Here is a 21665-nt window from a genome sequence, read left to right on the forward strand (position 1 = left end):
CTTGACCAAAACCTTTGGTGGTCCCAAAGCTCAGGCCAGGGCTGTGTCTGCAGATGAGGAGCAGGGACCAAACTGGAGGTCAGGGAGATGGGTGACATTCAGGATCCGGACAGCCACAGCTCTTCCATCTGGCTACTGGCATGGCTAGACTGACACACAGCAGAGCACGGCAGGAGCCCAGTACTCGATCCAGGATGCGATCTTTGTCAGCAGTCTTCCAGTAGGTGCTCACAAGCCTGATGGACCTACGGCTACGGGCCCACCACTCTAGCTGCCAGCTTCTGTTACCATTCTCCCTGCTGAACCAGTAACCTTAACACAGGAGAGGAAGGCATTTTCTCGCATGTTGCTTCTCCAGTGGGGTGTTCTCCTATAGCAGGTGAATGTTTCTGCTGCCTGCAAACAAGCATCTAAGCAAGGAGCATATCTGACTGAGGACTTCACTACATCTTTTTCTCTCTCAGGACATTCTCCTTAGACCAAAGTGAAAGCTGTCTCCACGTTTCTGTTCAAACTGCCATTAAATTCAGATTCAGAATCCAAGGGCCATCCTTGCTCTTTCTTCCCAGCTTAGGTACCAGCTAGTCACCACGTGGGACCAGTGCAGCCTCCAGAATGCCTCCTTTTCTCGCTGCTGCTTCTCATTCCCAAGACTCATTAAGTCCTGCTCAGATTAGTGTCACAGCTTCCAGGCTGACCTTCCTGTCGTCACAATGGTGCCCTTTTAGTGTATGCTCCACTGAAGCCTGAGTGATGGTCCAGCAATAAGAATCTGCTCCTGATTGAAATGCCACCAGGCTCCCCTGTGCTTTGGGAGAGTTAGCCTGAATCAAAGACCCTCACTCTTCAACTTCCTTCCCTCTTTGGCATCCTGTGCCATGTTCACACTGATTACATCAGCAGGGCCTGCCTTCTCACAGCCCCTCCCTTCGCTGTGATGCTCTCCCTCTGTTGTCTACCTTACTCACCCATTACGATCAAGTCTATACAAAACCTTCCCTGACCCCCACTGTCTTGGGCTACACTGAGCAGCGATGCTCAACTGGCCAGGCCATTGTATACAGAGGATCCCCTGAGTCAGCCCCGAGTGAGGGGGCCTCATCAACATGCCCACATTCACACCCCAAACACACTTTCTTGGAGCTGTGTGGTTTCTGTCACCTCTTAGCCTGTGCCCAGACACATACAGTGGTCATTTACACGACCCCACGCATGAGCAGACTTATGGGTTGAGTGGATGATTGACAGTAATAGATCATGTGCCAAGCATTGGGTGCTCTCCCCACCCCACCCTCTGCCTCACCTCACTTGACTCACCATCTGCCATTTGGTTAGGCTCACTGTGAGTCACTGAGCACTGGTTTTCTATCCACTATTTGAACTCTGTGCAGCCCCATCTGCCAAGCTTCCTAGAGGATGATTCTCTGGAGTTTCTGGATAGAGGTCCCCTAAATCTACTGGTTCAGCCCTGCATAGGCTGTCTTGGACTCACCTGGTGCTGACCCAGGAGAGGTCAGGCTTAGAGGCAGAATGCATAGGCACCTCAGGACAGACATCTCAGTCCTCTGAGCATGCCCCTGGAAGCAACAGCCATGGCTGCAAATGCTCTGGACCTCACTCCTAGCCTCTAACACAAAGCTGCTTTCCATCCATCCTTTGGGGAGGAGGGTAGATCAGCTTTTAGTACAGAACACGGTGATTCAGTGTTTCTGCTTCCAAGAGCCAAGGGGCAAAGGCTAGAAGAAAGAAAACATGTTCATGGTGGATTTGCCTGGAATCTCAACAATCGATGCTGTTCCCACTGCTGGTTTTATTACCCTTGCTCAGTTTCGTTGCACTAATCTGAATTCTGTGCTGCGTGTTTACCGGTCGTTCCCTCTGATCCCGCTCGTGCTTCCACTAATCCTTCCTATAGATTTCTTGTTCCCTTCCGCGCCTCCCCTCCTTTCCAGGCTCTAAGGCTTGCTGTAGGCAGCATGTTCCAGAGGCAAGATCCGGGCAAAGCTACCCAGGCTGGGCAGATCTTAGCGTTTCCTCCCCCTTCCCCCCCCTTTGGGTCAGGTAATGTGGTCATCCCGTGAGAGATCAGCTTGGCCAGAGTCGGTTGGAAAGAACTGAATTCTGTTTCTGAGTAAGAGCCTTGGGGACACCTTGACCCAGCACACCCTGCTGTGCTGTTCAGACAAATAAAGCCAGACATAGTGGCCTTCCTGAAGCCTCCTGCGCTGCTCAGCCCATGACCAAGCAGGGGTGTCCTATCCTCTTCCCATATCTAATTGGCCCTAACCCCTATTAGTGATTGCATTTTACTCAGCTAAATGCTAAGACCTCCCTCCTATTCCCAGCCCATTCCCAGACTGCTTAGAACATGCCCGAGCTTAGCCTGGTGTTGTGGATTCAGTGTCTTCCCCCAAAAGATATGTGGAAGGCCTAACCCCAGTTCCTGTGAAAGTGATCTTATTCAGAAAGAGGGTATTCACAAATGTACTTAGTTAAGATGAGTCATGAGGGCAGGCTCTAATTCAATGAGACTGATGTCCTTACAAGAAGGAAACATCATGTGAAGACAGACCCACATGGAGGATGCTGTGGTGATGGAGGTGGAGTGGGCTGCCGAGGAAATTGCCTAGCAAACCTGCAGTTCAGAGGAGGCAAGGGAGGATTCTACCCAGTCTCAGGGGCAGCCTGGACATCTTGATTTTGGACTTCTGCCCTCTAGAACTGTGAGAGAGTACATTTCTGTTGCTTTAAGCCACTCAGATTGTGGTAACTTCTCATGACAGCCCTATAGAACTAATACACTTGGAAACGCAGGAATCCAGAGCACTGGGCAACGGGCAGGAGTCCACCCTCAAGGCTGTTCCCTTACAGTGGACAGACCTCCATGAGACCAGGGCCAAGAGTTGCCATCCAGAGAATTTATTTGGCCAACCTGTGGGGCCTCCATGTTGGCTGTATTCTGTGTTTGGCTCACAGCCAGCCTCTGCTCTGTGGCTCTGACCCTCTCCTTTTTGGTTCTTCCTCCTGCTTTTGAATAGTCCTAGCATTTGCTGCTGGTCACACCCTGGCCTTGACCTCTGCCTCACCATTCAGGCCGTGGTAACCTATTCTCTGTGTCCTGACCTTGTTTGGCCTGTATACCATCCCAGTGGGCTTTTGTGCCCACCGCTACAGTGACTGCTCTGGAGAAGGCTTCCCTTGTTCCACAGCTGCCCCAGACTTCCCTGAACTCCACAGGAAGAACTACGATCTATTCAGGGTGACCATGCACTGTCTCACACTGGCTGCCTGGAAAGTCTAACAGGACCATCTACTTGGCCACAGGGCACACCAATGAGTGTGTGTTCTCCTCTCTTACATCTGTGCTTCAGACTAAACCCTTAATCCCCAGTGCAAACTCTGGGTGCTCCTCTCTGCCACAGCTAAGCAGCTCTGAGCCCCCCAGGCTCAGGCTCAGGCTCAGGCTCAGTGCACAGATTTCTGCAAGCAGGGAGCCAGTCCTGCTGGCACTGAGCTGGCTCAGCATCTTCTTCCTTGTTGGTAGGGCGAGCCTTGTCTGGACCGTAGGGAACCAAGGTGGGGAAGGGAGAGAGGAGGCCACTGGATGGTCTCAGGGATGCCCATGACATGTCCCATACCACTGATGACATGTGAAAACCAACTTTGTAATCTAGCTTTGGCTAAGCAGTCATGCATGCCCTTTGCTGTATACACCTGTAATAGCTTTGATTTTCAGCTTGGAGACTTCTCTCTCCTGCCAGGTAATGAGCTCCTAGACAGCAGGACTGTCTCTTAATTACCTCACATGCCCAGCACCTTGCTGTCCTCACTGTCAGCATTATAATCCTAACATCACTCATCAGGCAGTGTCCAGGACTTTTTCTCTGTGGCCAAGAGTTGAGTTGGTGCTAATGAGATCAGGGTAATGGGTTTAGTCCATTTGGAGGTCACTTGGCTCCATCCAGTCCCATTCCATGGGCTAAGTATCACTGCTGGCCAAAGTCCTGTCAGAACTCTAGGCATAGGCTGACCTCTCACTGTGGGTAGGTACAGGCAGAGCCCTAAACCCCACACAGGCTGGCTCCTGATGCCTCCTTTAGATTTGATGCCTACCTCAGCCACATCTTGGTCTTTAACCTTAACTGTAGCAGTCTACAGAGTGCACCCAGCTCTAGCCATTGCTTGTGGCCCTTCTCTGGTCACGGGCTAGGGTCTTGGCACTCACACTGTGGGCTTCTGGGCACACGAAGGAACAGTTGAGGGTATAGGGAAGTATGAAGGGATTCTCAGCTCACCAGTGGTGAAGCCCTGGAACGTGGATACCTTACAAGGGATGTGTCAATAATGACAATGTCTGGCATCAATCAGGCATGGCTTCTCTTAAATAAGTCTATAATGCAGAATTCTGAACACATAAAAAAAAATTCAGAAGACCAATTCTCCTGCACCCAGAACACATTAACCATAAGGGTTTTACATAGCCAGCTTTTCTACTGTATGTAACACGACTGAATTAGAATTTGACCTACACAGAGCATTTGCTGTGTAAAGCAAGGTCCACCCAGAAACAGATTCAGGAGATGCATAGGACCAAGCAGAATCAGCATTTGAGGAACAATTTATTTGAGTGGCCGGAGTGCTTTCAAACAATCAATTAAAGCTATTCCCATCTCACGAGGTGCTAACCTCCATTTAAAGCTGCAAAAGAGGGCAACCTCTGTCAGCAATATTTAGCAGTTTTAGTTGTATAGGCTGTGATGAAGTCAATTCCAACCTCTTAGAACCAGCTGGGTGATATTGAGGGAGGCTGGGATATTAGAAATCTGTATCTTCTTTACACTTAACTCAGTACTTATTAAATGGTTTTCCCCAACAAGGCTAAAGCTATCTTTGAAAAACCTGTGTCTCTGTAGTGTTTTCCAGCTCCTTGACATTGACTCAGAGTTAAATCTTGGCTAAAAGCAATTACTGTCATATGATGAATTGAAGCAATTTATTTATTACTTGAGAAACATCCTAGGTGATGTCACTTAGAAGAATGATGGAATAATCCTTCTCAAGTGCTCCATTATCAACCAGACCTAGTGAGGGAGGCACCGTTCCCAGGTGTGGGGAAGGTAGTCAGAAATTTTTTAAAATTATCATCTTGAGACCAGAGAAAGAATATTAGGAATAAAGTAGACAACAGTTACTTAAACTTGATCTAGGCTTGTCTCCCTGTATAATTATATGGGATGCTGTGGTGGCTAAATATCAAGAAAGGAATTATAGGGAAAGCCCAGAGATTAATAATAAAACTGAACTCAGTGTGTTAAGGGCTTAGAGATGGTGGTTGATATACAAGGAAAGTGAAAAGGATGAGTGAACTTAAGTTAAAAAGGTCAAGTTTAAATATCATTTGAGCAAAGTCTGTATAATTTGACCCATATAACAAGATCCACATGACATGTTCATCAATCCCTTCCATATTAGAATATGATATGTTGGCAAGAGGGCATGAGGGGGGATAATTTCAAGAAAAGCAGGTATAAAATGGAGCTGCATGATACAGCAGGTGGCAAACTCAGCAGGGACAGGCATATATACAAAGGCGTCTTAATCTGGCTGATCAAGATAAGATTCTAGATCAAAATACCAGCAAGCAGTACCTGCTGAGCAACCTAGTTTAACACCTAGCTGTCCCGAAAGCCAGCCACAATTTCTCTAACTTGGCCTTGACCTTGCTGAAATTAACACACGGTCCTGGGCATTCCTCCTGGATTATAAGCCCAGACACCTCTCCAAAGTGGCGATGAATATCATCACTTGTTCATAGGAAGCCCTTGGTGGCCTTTGGCCTGTTTGGCCTCACATCCCTCCTTTGTTCTTCCCTTGCTGCCTGGGATGTACAGGTGACCCCTGCAGGCTGTGTTTCCTGGGCCGTATGTCAACTGGTATCTGGGTTTGGCCAGTAAGGAGACATTAATTACACAGGAAGAGGAAGGAGAAGCCTTTCCCTCTTGACTTCAGGCGCCTTCTTTGGCGGTGACCATGTCCCCTCCATGACTCCACTTCTGGCGATCTTCCAGAATCCTAACTTCTTTTGGGTGACCCCGACCTCTGGGCTCTGATGATACCACCACCTCCTTTTGTCTCTGGTCTAGGTTGGGTAATGACTCCTGGTGTTGCTATTGTCTCGGTTGCCTCACCATCTTCTCCTGATCCCCGTGTGTCAATTCTCTAGTAAATATGTTCCATTTTTAATGTTTGGAGTCGTTTCCCTTTTCCTGGTTGGATACTGGTGGATGCAGAGCCTGTGCTGATTTCTAGTGATTCTTCCTTCCTGTAGTAAATGGTAAGGGAAAAAATGTGATTTAATCATCCAGTCTGTATGTTTTTTTTTCCTGTATCAACATCACACTTTACTCTTGTGAAATATCTGGAATCCACATTTTCCCATTAAAAAAAAAGTCAACAACAGCATTTGTTTCTCCCCAGGCTTCTCGCACCCCTCCTGTTTGCTACAATTTCAATCCTCAAAGACTGCCAAAGTAGTTCATGATCACAATTACAAATGCTCTCAATGCCTTGGGATGCAATTTGTAAAGTCTGGAGGCTTGAATCTAATGAAGTATCCAGATGCTTTCCTACCAACTTTTTTCCTATCTTGGACTTAAATTCCATCTTAAAAATAGCCTACCACTCTGAGAATTCGCTTCCAGCAAAATCAAGAAGGGATATGGTACATACCTTACTTTAGAAGAGCCAGAAAGTTGCCCAGCTTTCTCACCTTTTCCCTGTTGCCTCCTCTTGGCAAACCCCCCATAATCAGAGATGTCTGCAATCCTTAAAACCTTCACTGGCATTGAGGTAGCAGCTCAGAGTCAGAGTTTGAAAGGTTTTCTCTCCTGGGTGCCAGATGCGTGCAAAGCCAGAGTAAAGACAGAAAAACTCTCCAACAAGAGAAGTCATTAAGTAGACAGGGGTGAACTGCCAGCACAGTAAGATTTGGGGATAATATGCCCTTAGATAGCTAGGAGGCGACTGTGTATTTTAAAGACTGCGGCTATTAGGAATTGTGTTCCCGAGAGCCAACTTCCTTTCTTTACCATCAGCAATGATCACCAGCATGGGTTATGCATCCACTGGGATTTACTTGGTTTTGTCAATTGCAATTAGACGTTCTTTATCTGAGACTTCTATTTTTGCTCCATATCTTTACAGGGAAGTTCTCTGAAATAAAGCTATAGAATTGGGCCTGTAGCCAGTGAGAGCACTTTGAGAATGAATCGTTAATCCCTTGTTGCCACATTTTGTTATTGCTGCCATTAAGTCATCCAGATGTAAGCCTGATACAGGCCTTGCCTATAGGAGGAGAGTTAAGTGAATCACTCTGGGGGTCTCCACCTCCCTTCATCCTAAGGATTAGATGAACTCAGGCAGCAGGTTGCAAGGAAGCGTCACCCCAGTACCCATAGTGCACCCACAGTTTATAGACATAGAAACACCCGCCTACCAACCCTGGAACTAGTTCCAAGGCCATGCCATCATTTTGCCCCATGCGTGAGCAGTTCCTCAGAGTTTGTCAAACTTTTTTATTTCTGTTATTACATTTGATTCTTTGAAAATCCCTGTGAACTTGGCATTTACTCCGTATTTTACAAATGAGGATATCAAATCACATGGTGGTTAACAGGTTTGGTCAAGGTCACACAACCAGTCAGGATGGAATCTGGATGCCAATTCATGTATTTCTGATCTGAAACCTATTGCTTTTGACTGATCTCATAAAACCATAGAATCTCAATCTCAGAAGGGTTATAAGAGGTTGTAGAGGCCCTCTACATGATGGGAGAATACCAAGTTTCCAGATAGTGTCTTTCATTGTTGGTGACACATTCTCCTGCTTTTGTGGGTAACTTGGGGACTTGGGGGTTGACACCATGGGAGTTTCATGTCTCTAAAGATGACAGGGAGAATGTCTCTCACCCAGGACATGGGTATCACTGGAATCAAAGGATGCCGACTTGAGGTGGGAAGCAGGGTCAATAAGCAAAGAAAAAAGGTCACTGTCCTATGACAGTGAAGTGTTGAAGGCTTGGTTAAGCATTCCAGAAGCCCGGGAGGTGAGAATACGTAGAGACAAAGTAGGCAGATACAAAGGAGGGCAAACTCTGGAATAGGACTGGGGAACTATGACTGCTTTTATGCTCCTCTCTACATTATAGTACTGTATCACAGGCTTGAGCCTCAGCTGGATAGTGATTCCACATAAAAACCTTTCTTTGTGTTGGCCCCTAATTTACCCCCATCACTCTACCCAGTGATATTAGCTCCAATTTTTAAAATTAAAGCGATCAATCTATTCCATCATCCACAGTGGCTTTTCAACTTTTTGAAAGCAAGAACTAAGTCTCATGTGAATCTTCCACTCTCTAGGCCATGAAGTCCTATTCTGACTGCCATTCCTCCAAAGTCAATGATCTCTGATTTTAGTATGCAACTGAATAACCTACATACCTTGTTAAAATGCAGGTGCTGATTGATTACATCTGGAATGGGGCCTGAGATTCTGCATTTGTAATAAGCTCCCAAGTGATACTGATGCTTCTGGTCTTTGGATCACACTTTGAATGGCAAGGCTCTTGACCTGTCTTTACCCTGGAGCCCCCTCTCCAAGGGTAGAGTCAACAACTGGATAAGCCTCACCAGAGTGACCTGACTAGTACAGTGTTAAGCAAAGCTAATTGCCCTTGGTGGATATCAGGAATCCTTGGGGAATATAAACTGGGATGGTTGTTTGGCAGCATGGGAGGAGATGGTAGGGAGATGGAGCATGGTGACTGGACTCTATGTATGGAGGAAATACTGAGGGAGAGGGGAAGACTTCAAGAGACCTAGAGCTATTCGTTGGGCACCAGGTTTCCATATGCAGCAGTGAGTAGGTAGTACACTGAAAGCCAGATGTGAACTCTGAGCTGGAGCTGGGAGGAATCTGGATTCTAAGACATCAGTGATTTCATGGACAGAGGACAGAGGGCAGCAGCAACATCTTTGAGAGGACAGGTTTGGCCTTTGGGAGTGTTCAGAGCTCAGAGGGCCCGGTTGGTTAAGGTATAAAGTTGGGCATGCAACCTCATGTAGAGACAGTAGTTTCCTGTCAGTGTGGGCTGAGTTCATAAGATTGATTTTGACGATTACATCACACAAGGGACTTAGGTAGAGGCTTGAAGCTACTCCAGTTGGATAAATTTACCACCATTTATCCAACTGGTGCATAGCTGCCGGTTCTGATTTACGTGGACTATTCTCAGGCTGGCTCCCAGTGGATGGCAGAAATGAAGAGGATACATCCAAGTCCCTCCCTCTTCTCTTAGTTACCAGGCTTATCCCTGCTTAGTGGATAGAAAGTACCCAAGGCCAGAAAGAGGGCTTTTTAAGGGTCTGGGAGACTGATACAATATGAAGTTTGACTCTCATGAAAAGGGTGGCTTAGAGCAAAAGTAACACACCTCCCATGTTGCTTCCAGTTCTTCCTCTGAAAAATTCCTCTGGATTTCTGGCCAGTAAGTCAGATGGCCAAACTTCTTTGTGGACCCAGTCCTGGCATGTCCTTAACTACACCTCTGTCAAGGACAGTTCATTATAGTGATAAGGGGGTGAGCCCTGTATACAAAGTCCCATCTCTGAAACTCACTAGTTATATGGCCTTGGACAAGTCATTTAACCCTTCTGTGAAGTTTCTTAATCTATATAAAAGGGGAAACAAAACTAGTACCTCCTGAGTTTTTAGAAGTTTCAATAACTTCATGTATGAAAAGTGTTGGGCACATTACTTGGCACCCAGTAATAGATCAGTACATTTAAGCTAACATTTTATTTATTTATTTACTTATTTATTTATTTAGAAAGAGAGTATGTGCAGGGGAGGGGCAAAGAGAAAGGGGGAGAGAGAGAATCTCAAGCAAGCTTCATGCTGTCTGCTTAAAGCCCGATGCGGGGCTTCATCTCACAAAGGTGTGAGATTATGATCTGAGCCAAAATCAAGAGTCAGATGCTTAACCGACTGAGTCACCCAGGTGCCCCTTAAGTTGATTTTTTTTAAGTAGTAGTAATTGAGCTTCTGTTTGATGGTGAGCTCAGTGCCTGCCTGAGACAGCCCATTGTATTGCTAGGAGACCCCACCATGAGCCAACCCTTATGTGCTTCCCCATAAGTCTTATAGGGTCTCATCTGCTCTGTTGAGAACTTATATGTAAGGCCTCATGTAGATTCGTCTGACTCTGCACCAGGCGCAGGGCTAGCCCATGCTCTGTCTCTGTCCCTCTTTTCTTCCTCTCAGATGAAGGAGCCACATGGGAATGCTCTCTGGCCTTCAGTCCCAGAGACATTTCCTCTGTACCTGTACCACCCACCTTTAAGTGCTGTTGGCATGCTTACTTTTTCAACAGAGGTACAGTTCCACAGTGACTCAAGCAAATGCCCTTGAAAGGGTGCTAAAGTGGACATTGGGTTGGCCATGTCCCAGGGCTTGTTCCTGTCCCTGTACCTGGAGTCTGGTTGGGCCAGCCAAGTATAACTCCTCCTCATCACTTCCTGTATAGAGTTTGTGATTTCAGCCCTGATGCCTGTCGGCTGAGCTCACTGAATCTCTCTAAACCACTGGCTGGCTTTTCCAGATAGATTCCCTGGTTCAAGTATGTTCCATTGTTGGTTCATGGTCACCACTTAAATCTAGGGATGTCTTGGAACTTAGTTGGGAAAGGGTTTCTAACACATATCCAACACCTTCACTTTCCTTTGGATGGAGCTTGATTCTATCCTAGGAGCAGTGTTTGACACAGCTGATTATTCCTTCCTTCTTGAAACACTCTTCTCTTGGCTCTAGGGCACTCTACACTCCTGGGTTGTTTTATTAACTGTCTGGCCACTCCTCCTGTGCCTCCTGTGCAGGCATATCATCGTCTACCCACTCACTAAGTGCTGTAGACTCTCTACTCTCTCTCTAAGCCTCCTTCTTCTTTTACTCTTTAATCTTTCCCTGGGTGTCTCCATCAACCCCGAGCTGCAGATACCATCTATCTGTATGCATAAATCACACATTTTTACCTCCAGCTCAGACTTCTTTCCAGAGCTCCAGACCTGCACTTTTAACTGCCTCCTTTTCTAGAGTAGATCTCCAGCTCAGATTGCCCCAAACACACCCATTCTCTCTCTACAGCTATACTTTGCCCATTGTTTCTTGAGATCATAAACAGCACCATCACCCACCTTGTTATGAAAACCAAAAAGTTGTGGTCATCCTCCACAGTTCTTTGCCCCTCACTCTCTGCATCCATCCCAGCAGCAGGTTTTATTTATATGTATTTCAGTAATTATCTCTTTTATTGCCATCACCATCTCCTAAATCCACACAGCTATCATCTCCCACATGGATGCCTGCAATGGTTTCAAAATTTGTCTCTCCAAGTCACTTTGTCTCCACACTGAAGCTGGAATGATCAGTCGGAAAAGTAAATCTGACCATATTATTGCTGCATGAACAACACTTAAATGGCTCCCTGCATTTCATGGGGTAAAGAACAAAAGCTTTCATTGTAGCTTCTGATGCCCTGTGTGGATGGGCCCCTGCTGCCTCTTCAGCTTCCCTCTCATCATGCTCTCCTTGCTTTCTTGCCCATGTTATTCTCTATTTCTTTCATTTCTCAAGTGCACCAGTCTCCTTGCCCCATCACACAGCCTCAGCCAGTGCTGTTCCTTCCACGGCTCCCACTTGCTCCTCTTGTGTTCTCTGCCCATGTCTTCCCAGGAATGATTCACTTCCCTATTGTGTGCTTCCCGAGTGCCATGTGCCTCTCTTTTCTCATTGTTAACAGATTTGCAAGCTTACTATTATTGATTCTCAGTTCATTAATTCCGTCTCCTGAGTCCCACCCATCACTCACAGCAGGCTCCTCGAGGGCAGGGACTGTGCCTGTTTCACTCACCACTGTGTCACTGAATGCCTGTGCTTGTGATCATTTACTGAAGGAATGAAGTGTGAATCTCTTTAAGCCAAGCCAGTAACAGTGTTCCTAGGGTAATAACATCCTCTCCAGGGCTCTTTTGCCTTTGTACCCCCAGTCTCTAGAATAGGATCTCACAGCAGGCGCTAAATAAAGTTCAGCTATGCCAGTAAATGCTCCCGAGCCAACTTCCTTCCTTCAAATCCAAACAAAAAGACTGACACAATTGAAGAAATTGTCATCTGAGGTGTTCAGCTTCCTTTATGTTTGGTACACAGTGGACTAGCCTTATCTCAGAAAGCATGACTCCAAACTAGGAAATGGGGGCTATGTATGGTTCCTTGGAACCAGCCCCCATTCTGGAATATGAGACCAGCCCTGCCAAAGAGGTGGTTGGCTAACTCCCCCATGAACTCACTGAGGCAGAGATAGGCAGAGCTTGCTCAGGCAGCCCTGGGATTTGATGAGCTGGTCTTGCCTTTAGCTGATTAAGGGAACTGAATAAAATCTCTGACCCGTAAGTCCATCCAAGAGAAGGATCTCTCATCCCATAGACAGCATTGTTTGGCACACAGTACATGGGTGCTCAGGAGCAGATGAATGAAGCAAACAAACATCTTTATATCCTTCAGTCACGTGTAAGCCGACAGGAGGAGGGCAGCCTGTGTGAGACACTGACATTAGAGAGCTGAGAGCCACACTCCCTGTTCTTGAAGACTTGCCGTTCCCACGGGGGAGACTTGTCCCAGTTACAAGAGAGTTTGGGGAATGTGCTCTGATGGGGGAAACACTTGACACTCTTAAACAAGAAGAGGGGATGCATCCTTGTGCTGAAGGGCTGTTCTTAAACATCAGTGGGCTTGGGGAATCAGAATCGTAGCTTATGGGCATTAGCTTTCCTTCAGTTCAACTGAGTTCTGTGAGCACGTGGCTGAAAAAGGAGAAATTCAGTTTGGTTCCATGAGAACAAATGTGTGTGGGCAGCAGTGTCTTCCCTTCAGCTAAACGTCGAACAACCACAAACATTAAGAGAACACCTAGTACAAGCCAGGCTCGGTACTACCATGAGGAAACAAAGATAAAGGAGGCATAATCTCCCCCCTAAGGTGCTGGCAGAGCACTGGAGGAGACAGATGGAGAAACAAATAGCTAATAATATCAGTATATTGAGGTATGTGCAAAGTGTTACAGAGAGTTAGGATTTAGTAGAGAGAGAGGCACTCTCCCAGGGGCACAGGCAACCAGAGGAGATGCAGATGGTGATGAAGGATGAGCTGGTGCTGAAGTGGCAGAAACTGGGAAGTAGGGATGTGCCAGGCAGAGGAGTCTTTGGACTTAACCTGCTGCACACAAATGTGGTGCTGGGGAATATGAACGGCAGCAGGAAGGAATTCACTCAGGGTGCTGGTAACCCGTGGACCACTCTCCAGAAGTGTTCCTGTAGGTGTCTACAATGAGAAGTGGCCTCCCCGGTACACTGCCTGAAGAGGCCAGGCTGAGGTATTTTTTGGCTACCTGGAACCGAATCAGAGAGTTTGTACCTGGCAGAGCACATAACATTGCCATTAAATTCCAGAAATGGAGTTAGTCACATAGAAGTGTTTTCTGAACCCCAGGAAATTAGCTTTAATGCACCAAATTTCTGACACACCGTTTGTTTCATAGAAGGCAAAACAAAAACTTTATGCTTTTACCTTTAAAATTTGAGTGATTTTAATCATGTTACCTTAACACAAAGCTCTTGTTTTCACCATTTACCAGAAAGAATAAAGTTGGGTTTGGGATGATTTCATGAACCCAAGAATAAAACTGTAAATAGATCCATGGTTTGATCCGAGGGACAAATCAGTGTGAGGGATGAAAACGCTCCACTTGACCTCACCAGAGGATAGGGATTTCCTGTCACAGCAGTTGTGCAAACTTGGGACTTTCACTTCATTTCTCTGCACCTCAAAAAGGGGGAGGTATAATCCAATATCACAAAGGATTGATCCTCAAAAAGAGTACAAGGGACAATGTGTGTCATGCTCTTAGCACAGTGCCTGGCACATAGTCAGCGCTCAGTAAGTGGAACCTGTTGTCATTATAATTGTTTTCTGGTCGTATGTGTGAGCCTTTTCCACATCTTTCTTCTTCTTTCCCCTTGAAGGTGCCTCCACTCAGAATTCTAACACCGTGGAGCCAGAGAAGCAGGTAGACAACACCGTGAAGATGGCCGGTGTGATCGCTGGCCTCCTCATGTTCATCATCATTCTCCTGGGCGTCATGCTCACCATCAAAAGGAGGTGAGTGTCTGGTGCTGCCCTGCAGACTCTGCTGACCCCAGCTGGCCCAACGCTGCCGTGTGGCCAGGTCTTTGCTCTGCTGATCTCTTCGGAGCAAGCACCTTCTTCTGTGAGTGTTCAAGTCCTGAAGTAATTGAGCTAATTGTGGCTCATTGTGTTGGCATCTGAAAGGTGTGTGCTGCCTGCTTGGCAAGTGGCCCTGAGATGGTCAGTTTCTTAGGGAACCATCGATCCCTATGGCTGGGCCACCCTGGTGTGCCATGGGGTTCCATGTCATGAATCTTCTCAGAGTTAGCTGCTCTGTTGTGATTGATCATGTCTCATCAAGGTTACTGGGGAGCCCCAGAAATACAGATGCAGGAAAGTAATGCTTTATTCTTTTTGCTTTCACTCACCCTGATTTCTCTTTGGTCCGCCAGCAGCATCCTACACTGCCCCCTGCATGGCAGAGATAAAGCCTCCCATGGGGTGATAGTCCCAAGGGAAGATTCCTTCCTACTCCATGTCCCCTAAGGCCTTCCCAGCTGGATTGTTGCTACTTGTTCTTTCTGAACGGATGTCTTCCTGGGCGTCTCTGGTCCACTAACACAGTTATCACATGTTGCATGGCTCATGAAAGCCAAGTACAGGCTCCTCCTTATCTCCAAGATTCAACACACTGACATCTTCTGTTTTCAGACATTCGCAAGGCTTGAGGCTAACGCAGGGGAATTGCAGAGAGGGAAAGGAGCCATTCATCCAGGAAAGCTGATGAATATCAGCTGTCACTGTCCCAGGATGCACTGTTATTCCTCCAAACCGGAAGTCCTGGGGCCCACCTCTCCTTAGCCCCTGGACTACCCCCATGTATCCATGTCTACCACGCACCCTCATGTCTTCTCAATTTCAACATCGTGGTCCCAACCTTGGTCTCCACCTTCCTGCTCCCCTCCTCTGCCAAAGCAAACAGAACCTTTATCTACATCACATTATGTGCTTCAGCGCGCCCTGCCACCAACTTGAAGATACTTTTACATCATTAAATAAGCCACAGCCTGAAGCTCTGATGTCTGGTTCCTGACAGAGTTCAGAGCAAACCCAGTAACAAGGACCAGAGACTTGCTTCCATCTGTGGAAGGAAAAGTGCTTGTGAAATTTGTGTCTCACCAGAAAACAAAGGGACAGAATGCCCTAAAGACAAAGTGCCGCTTCTATCTAAGGACTCTCATGAGTATAAGGAAAGTTTTTTAAAAATCCCCTTTTCCAATTATCAGTGAGTGAGAAATACTGGGGTTCCCACTGTACATGGTAGTCAGCCTTCTCTTAGCCATTTCGGCTCCAGAATATCCCTGTGTCTTTCATGACTCTGTTCTGAATCAGCCAGTCCTCCCTCTGGCCAGGATATCTTACTGGTAGGACCTTGTCCTTTTCTTGACATCTTTTGTCTAACAGAACCACTCCTTTCCTCAGGCTCTCAGCAGAATAACTGGAGAGTTAAGGTTCTTATCCAGCTACTGATTTTCTGGTTGGGGAGGGGGAAGGGTAGGTACTACATTAATATTGGGGAGCAAGAGCTCCCAGAGCATTGAGGACAGCATTGCATTGTCATATCATCATCAATTGTATGACCATATTGCAGGTATCAGTGACAAGTCAGCTATTAGATGAAGTCAAACATGAAGTCTGGTTTCTCTGGGGGCGATGGGCACATGTAAGATTGCTGACATGTTTCTTAGAGTCACAGACGCATTAGAGGCAGAGGTGAGCTGGGGATTGTCTACCTGGAAAAAGTAACTGATTTAATAGAATCTCATTCCTCTTTGATAGACCTGAAATGTTCTCATTCTTTGCCACTGATTTGTAAGTCAGATAAGCTCTTCCAATTTTGCTCTTTCTAAAGCCTGGCTTAACCCACGTCACCACCGTCTGTGAGCTTGTGAAGAAATTTCACTTCCTTCTCCACAGCTATTTCTGCAATGTGTGACTTCTCAGGAGGGAGGAAAGGGCTTTCTGTTTCCAGGGTGGGAACAAGTATAAAGAGAGCCCTTTGTGTGGCTTTAACCTCTATTGCGTGTCTTCATCATCTCTCACCTCTATCAAAACTGTCCATCAGACCCAACCAACAGGCATCACATGACCACCATTTGTCCCAAGAAGCAAAACTCAGATGTTTTGGCAGTGAGGCGGGTGGGTGGAGGTGGAGGCTGATCAGTGTTTGCATATACAGTATCTTTTGGAGAAAAGAAGACCTTTTGCTGACCTACTTGATAGTGATAATTTACAGATAGGTGTAGGGCAAGGAAAGGAGAGGAGAGGAGAAAGAGAGCATAAAGGTAGGTCTACACACTTTCTAACCTACAGTGTCTTCTGATGTCTAGAGATGCCCCCAAAAGACAGTGGAGCATTTGGTGAGCTCCCTTAGGTCTTCTTACTCCAGCCCTGTGTAGAAGTATGGGGAAAACTTCATTGTTCAATTGAGACTGTCAGTATCTTACTGCTGGCCAGAATGCTGCCCACAGCTACCTAAAAAGAAGAGATATTACACAAAAAGAAACCCCCAAATAATAGGCAGATCATCACAACTCAGGAACCTGGTGTGTCAGCATCTCTTCAGTGTGCCAGTGTGACCTAGAGTTCGTTCCTGGTTGCAGGAACTCTCAAAAGTCAAATGCCTGCTACGTCCTCTCCGCTGATTTGAGCTGGGTCTTCTTCCTCACCTCTACAGACATGGGAGTAGTGGTTTCCTGTTTTCTCTGCTACTAAGGGATTCAGCTGGCTTGAAAACTTCCCCCAAAGCTTCAGACAAAAGGTTTCAGTACACATGAGATGTCCCTAGATTGTTCTGTAGAGTTCATCATCACTGGCCTTATAGGGCTTCCTTGTGACTCCCTAAAGAGAGTCTTTCTCTTGCTTTTAGGTGTTTTCTTTTGTGATACTAAAATAGAAAGCCAACTGAGAATGGGCTAGAGATACAGAGGACCAAGGGAAGGACTTAATGAAAGCAGCTAAACAATTTACATTCCAAAGGTGGGGGTGGGCAATAGAGGGGTAGAGACATAGCCTGAGGGATGTTTTGTTGCTTGGTTGTTTTGTAATGGATAGAGAGGATGTTGAGAAATGTAAGGTTGCAGAAAGGGGTCTGAAATGTTGGGGGGTGATTCAATTTTTTTAACTTTTATTTATTTTTGAGAGAGAGAGACAAAGTAAGAACAGGGGAGGTACAGAGAGAGAGGGAGACACAGAAACCAAAGTGGGATCCAGGCTCTGAGCTGTCTGTCAGCACAGAGCCTGATGCAGGGGGCTAAAACTCAGGGACCCATGAGATCATGACCTTAGGTGAAGTCACACACAATCAAATGAGCCACCCAGGAGCCCCTGTTGGGGGATGATTCAAACAGGATTCCCTTACAGTTTGCAAAAGATACAAGTTAAAGTATTTTTTTTTTTTGTAGTACCTTTGGCTGTTTGGAGAGGATTTCTTTGAAGGCAGACCAATGCAGAATCAGGGCTACATGGAGATATAAAGGTTTACATGAGCATTATAAGAAGGGAGCCTGAAGCCCCTCCCTGATATATCAAGTTACTTACCAGGATATTGGATATTGGCTGGATGATTGGCTCCATCCTTTACTCCTGGTTCCCTTGATCACATGTGGACCTCAGAATGGTCTAGAATGGGTTTCTGTATGCACCTAGGTAATAGAACATACCTCCTTTTCATGACCACCCTGTTGAGTTTTGAAATAGAGACTCATTACTACAGTCCTGGTCATCTTCTTCCCTGGCCTCCTCCCTTTAGAATTGCTAGACATCTGGGGCACCTGGATGGCTCAGTCAGTTGGGCGGCCAGCTACAGCTCAGGTCATGATCTCACGGTCTGTGAGTTTGAACCCCGTGTTGGGCTCTGTCCTGAGAGCTCAGAGCCTGGAGCCTGCTTCTGATTCTGTGTCTTCCTCTCTTTCTTCCCCTTCCCTGCTTGCTCTCTGTCTGTGTATGTGTGTGTGTCTCTCTGTCAAAAATAATAAACAATAAAAAAAGAATTGCTGGACATCCTCTCCCAAAGAAATGTGCAGCCAAAGGGTTGCTAGGCCACCCCTGTGGTCTCTTGGCTTACTACCTTAGGGCTCTGGGAGCTTTCAATGAAAATTAAGGTGGCAAGCTCAAGCCTTAATGCCTTAACCTTGATGTTTGAAGGTATTTATTAGCCACTCACATATGGGAAGTTCTACATTTTAATGTTTGTTTGGGGGGATATGCTCATATGGGCTCATGCCCACAAGCTTGCCATAGTCCCAGTTTATTCCTTGGGACATACTTCCTAAAGTCTGAGCATGGTCCTCCAAGGCTTAAGGCATAACCATTTACTTTTGCATGGGGAAACAGTGAAGCCAGGTTAAGCAGGATTCTTTGGTATATTTGTACCCCAAGCCTTGTCTGGATCCTCTATTAACTTTTCATTCCCTTTTTACTTTTCAAATGGAAACTGAGCAACTTTTAGGAGACCTTTTTGAAGTCCTTCTCCCCTCCTCCTCCCCCTGCCCAGCTCTTTCTGGTCTAGCCTCAATTTTCTCCCAACCAGGTCTGTCCAGATAGTAACTTTTCCAGGAATGAATTTGAAGTATCTTCAGTTTGAGATATGAGAGTCTACTTTGAGATAAATGTGCATCTCTTGGTGTACTTTGATTCTCTGTAACTTGAGTCTGCCCCAGAAGTTCCCAGTCTCATGGGTACATACATCTTGTTTTTGTGGACTGGGAAGCAGAAAAACTGGGTCCCATTTATGTGCTGTTTGCCTTGGAGACGCAACAAAGCTCAGCCTTTCCTTTCTCACCTGTGAGATGTGGCTAATCCTATGGGGTTGTTCTGAAGATCAAATGAGCTAATGGTCTGGACAGGCTTTATTTCCTATCCCTGCCTAAGTGGTCATAATGCACAGTATTAACAGAGACATTCATCTCACACATGACCATCACCTGTACCAAGCCAGCTCCTATGCTAATATGCGAAGAGCAGTACTGCAATCAGTACACATCATCTAAGCTAATTTGTTTTCCATTTAAACTGTCACCATATTGTGATTTTAATACTACAAATAATCATGGTAGGATAGGACATTGGTACACCTTTGTTTGAGAAGAGGAAACTGAAGTTCAAAAAGGTTTATAAGTTGCCCAAGGTTTTGGGTACAGTTGAAATACAAAACCAGGCTCTGTGACTCCAGAGAGTTAACTGAATGCTGTTACCTTCTATTCTATTAGTCCACGCAGACTGGTAGAAAGTAAGTAAATCCTGAAATAGGAAGCCGGCAACCCAGGTTCAGGGGTCATTTTCTACTGCTCTCTGCTGTAATGCATATTGTGTCCCTGAATCAAATGTCAGGTGTTTGTGTTCACCTACAAGTTTCCTGTCACTCTCTAACCCTCAGCCTCAAGTACTTCCAAGTAGGACTCCCAACTAATACCTCTAACATGAGTCTTCCCACAAGCCCCCAACCCCAGAAAGATGCATTGATACTCGCCTGCATGTAGCCACTGTACCATGTACACAGGTCTTCAGGTGTGAATTTAGCCATGTGGTGGTTGTCATTTTGCTGGCCTCAAGGTGAAAATGACCTGAGAGGGCAGGATCTTCTGCTTTAGCCTTTTCTCACCCTGTATCATCTGCCTCTGGACATCTGCCTTGAAAACCCCTCAAGGTTTTCATGGTCAAAGCCCAAATCATCACCTGTCCACCTACCTACTCACAGTCCTGTGTCCCCATCTCAGTGGCAGGCACTCCCTCTCACTCCATCAGCCAAACTGATAAGGTTGCTTCGCCCTGATACTTCTGAACCCGCATCTTTACCTTCTCTTGGTCACACCCTCTCCTCACTCCCTGCACTGCCCCTTCCTGGTGGAGGCCCCCATAGCTCTATTGTATGAGTCTCCTCCCCAGCCCCGCCCCTCCAACCCATCCTCCACAATGCAGCCAAAGTAACATTTCAGAAAGGAAACTTGTACTCCCAAACCTGCTGTCTAAAATCCCTTGATGGCTTCTCCTGCCTTATAACAATAGTTCCTGGGGTAGAGATGAGAAAAGAAGCACATGCTTTAGGACATCTGGAGAATTTTTTGTCAAGCTGCGCTGTCCCCCTGCTCACAGTAACTCTGGAACATTTCCTAAAGTCTTACTCTACTGTTATACCCTTGCTTGTGAAGCTTCCTCCTCATTCAATACCTGTGTACCTTAGTTCCATGTGACCACATTCTACCCCTGTTTAAGATCTAATTCAAAAGCTGCCTTCTCCAGTAAACCCTTCCTGACCTCCAATCTAGACACAATCTCTTCACCATCTGGATCCCCTCTGTGAGGATCCATATTGTATCCTGTTATATTTGTCATTTGTATTCATGTCTTATCTTCTTTACTAAACCATCAGCTGTCTATTCTGATTCATCCTTATCACAAATGTGCCATGTGGATGCTGGGGATTCCCTAAAAACGTGTTGAATGGAGGAGTCTGGTGAAATTAGAACAGATGGGGCCCAGAATTAACACTCCATCCCTTGGGCAGGAAAGCTTCACTCAGGACATAGACCTAAATATCAACATGGAGCACCAAGAATAAGTCCAGTCCTGTGGTGAGGGTGTAAGACTAAAAGGGCAGCATAGGAAAGATATAGCATGATCTGAGCCTTCAGGGAACACACTGTCTATCAAGGGGGGAAAAAAGAGTGAGTCAATAGGGAAAGGGAACTTGTGGGTCAGCCAAAAGAGACTGTACCACTATGAGATTATAGTGTGCTGCAGATCACAAAGCTAAAATGTGGAATTGAAGGAAAGTACCCCAAATCACATAGCTAATAAGTGGCAGAGCTGGGTCTCAAACTTGGCCCGTCTGATAATGGATATGACACTCTTAAACACCTGAATGTCTAGCCTGAATGAAATATAAAATAGGACTTGCTGAGATGCTGAACTGTAAGTCATGATTTTGAGTGGTTCGTTGCAGTGGGCGAACAGCCCAAATTAAGGATGTCATGCTGTTTTGTCCACCCCATTCTAAACAGCTCCTTGCTCTATCCACTGAAAAGTGAATCCTTCTGTTTGCACTCCCTACCTAGCCACTCAGGCCAGAAACTTGGAGGTCCTCTTCAGTATGCTCACATTTAATCACCTACTTTCACTTTCACATCTCCTTCCCCATGGCCATTACGAGATAGGCCCCCAACCTCTCTTGCTTTGATCTCTGCAGCAGCATTCATGACCCCAGTCCCTCTCCCCTACAACTTTATTCTCACACTTCTACCAGAATCATTCATCTAGAAAAATATTTGGTCACTGGTACTTCCTATGCCCAGTGGTGTTGAGACTGAGCTCCATAAGCTCTTTGGGAACTAAGACCTGCCAACATTTTGACATTCTCACCTTGCTAAGT

At 46.1% G+C, this 21665-nt stretch overlaps 1 protein-coding gene across 14 annotated transcripts in view; it reads left to right on the forward strand.

The window, feature by feature from the left end:
• Positions 1-21665, forward strand: part of PTPRT (protein tyrosine phosphatase receptor type T) — a 1064810-nt gene that overhangs the window by 873917 nt on the left and 169228 nt on the right. For all 14 annotated transcript variants that reach the window (XM_023251232.2, XM_023251237.2, XM_023251233.2 and 11 more), the window contains one exon: positions 14134-14269. In XM_023251232.2, coding sequence (XP_023107000.1) covers positions 14134-14269 — 136 coding nt within the window. The remainder of the gene's footprint in view (positions 1-14133; positions 14270-21665) is intronic.

This window comes from Felis catus, chromosome A3 (assembly GCF_018350175.1).
Source record: "Felis catus isolate Fca126 chromosome A3, F.catus_Fca126_mat1.0, whole genome shotgun sequence".
Taxonomy (NCBI): domain Eukaryota; kingdom Metazoa; phylum Chordata; class Mammalia; order Carnivora; family Felidae; genus Felis; species Felis catus.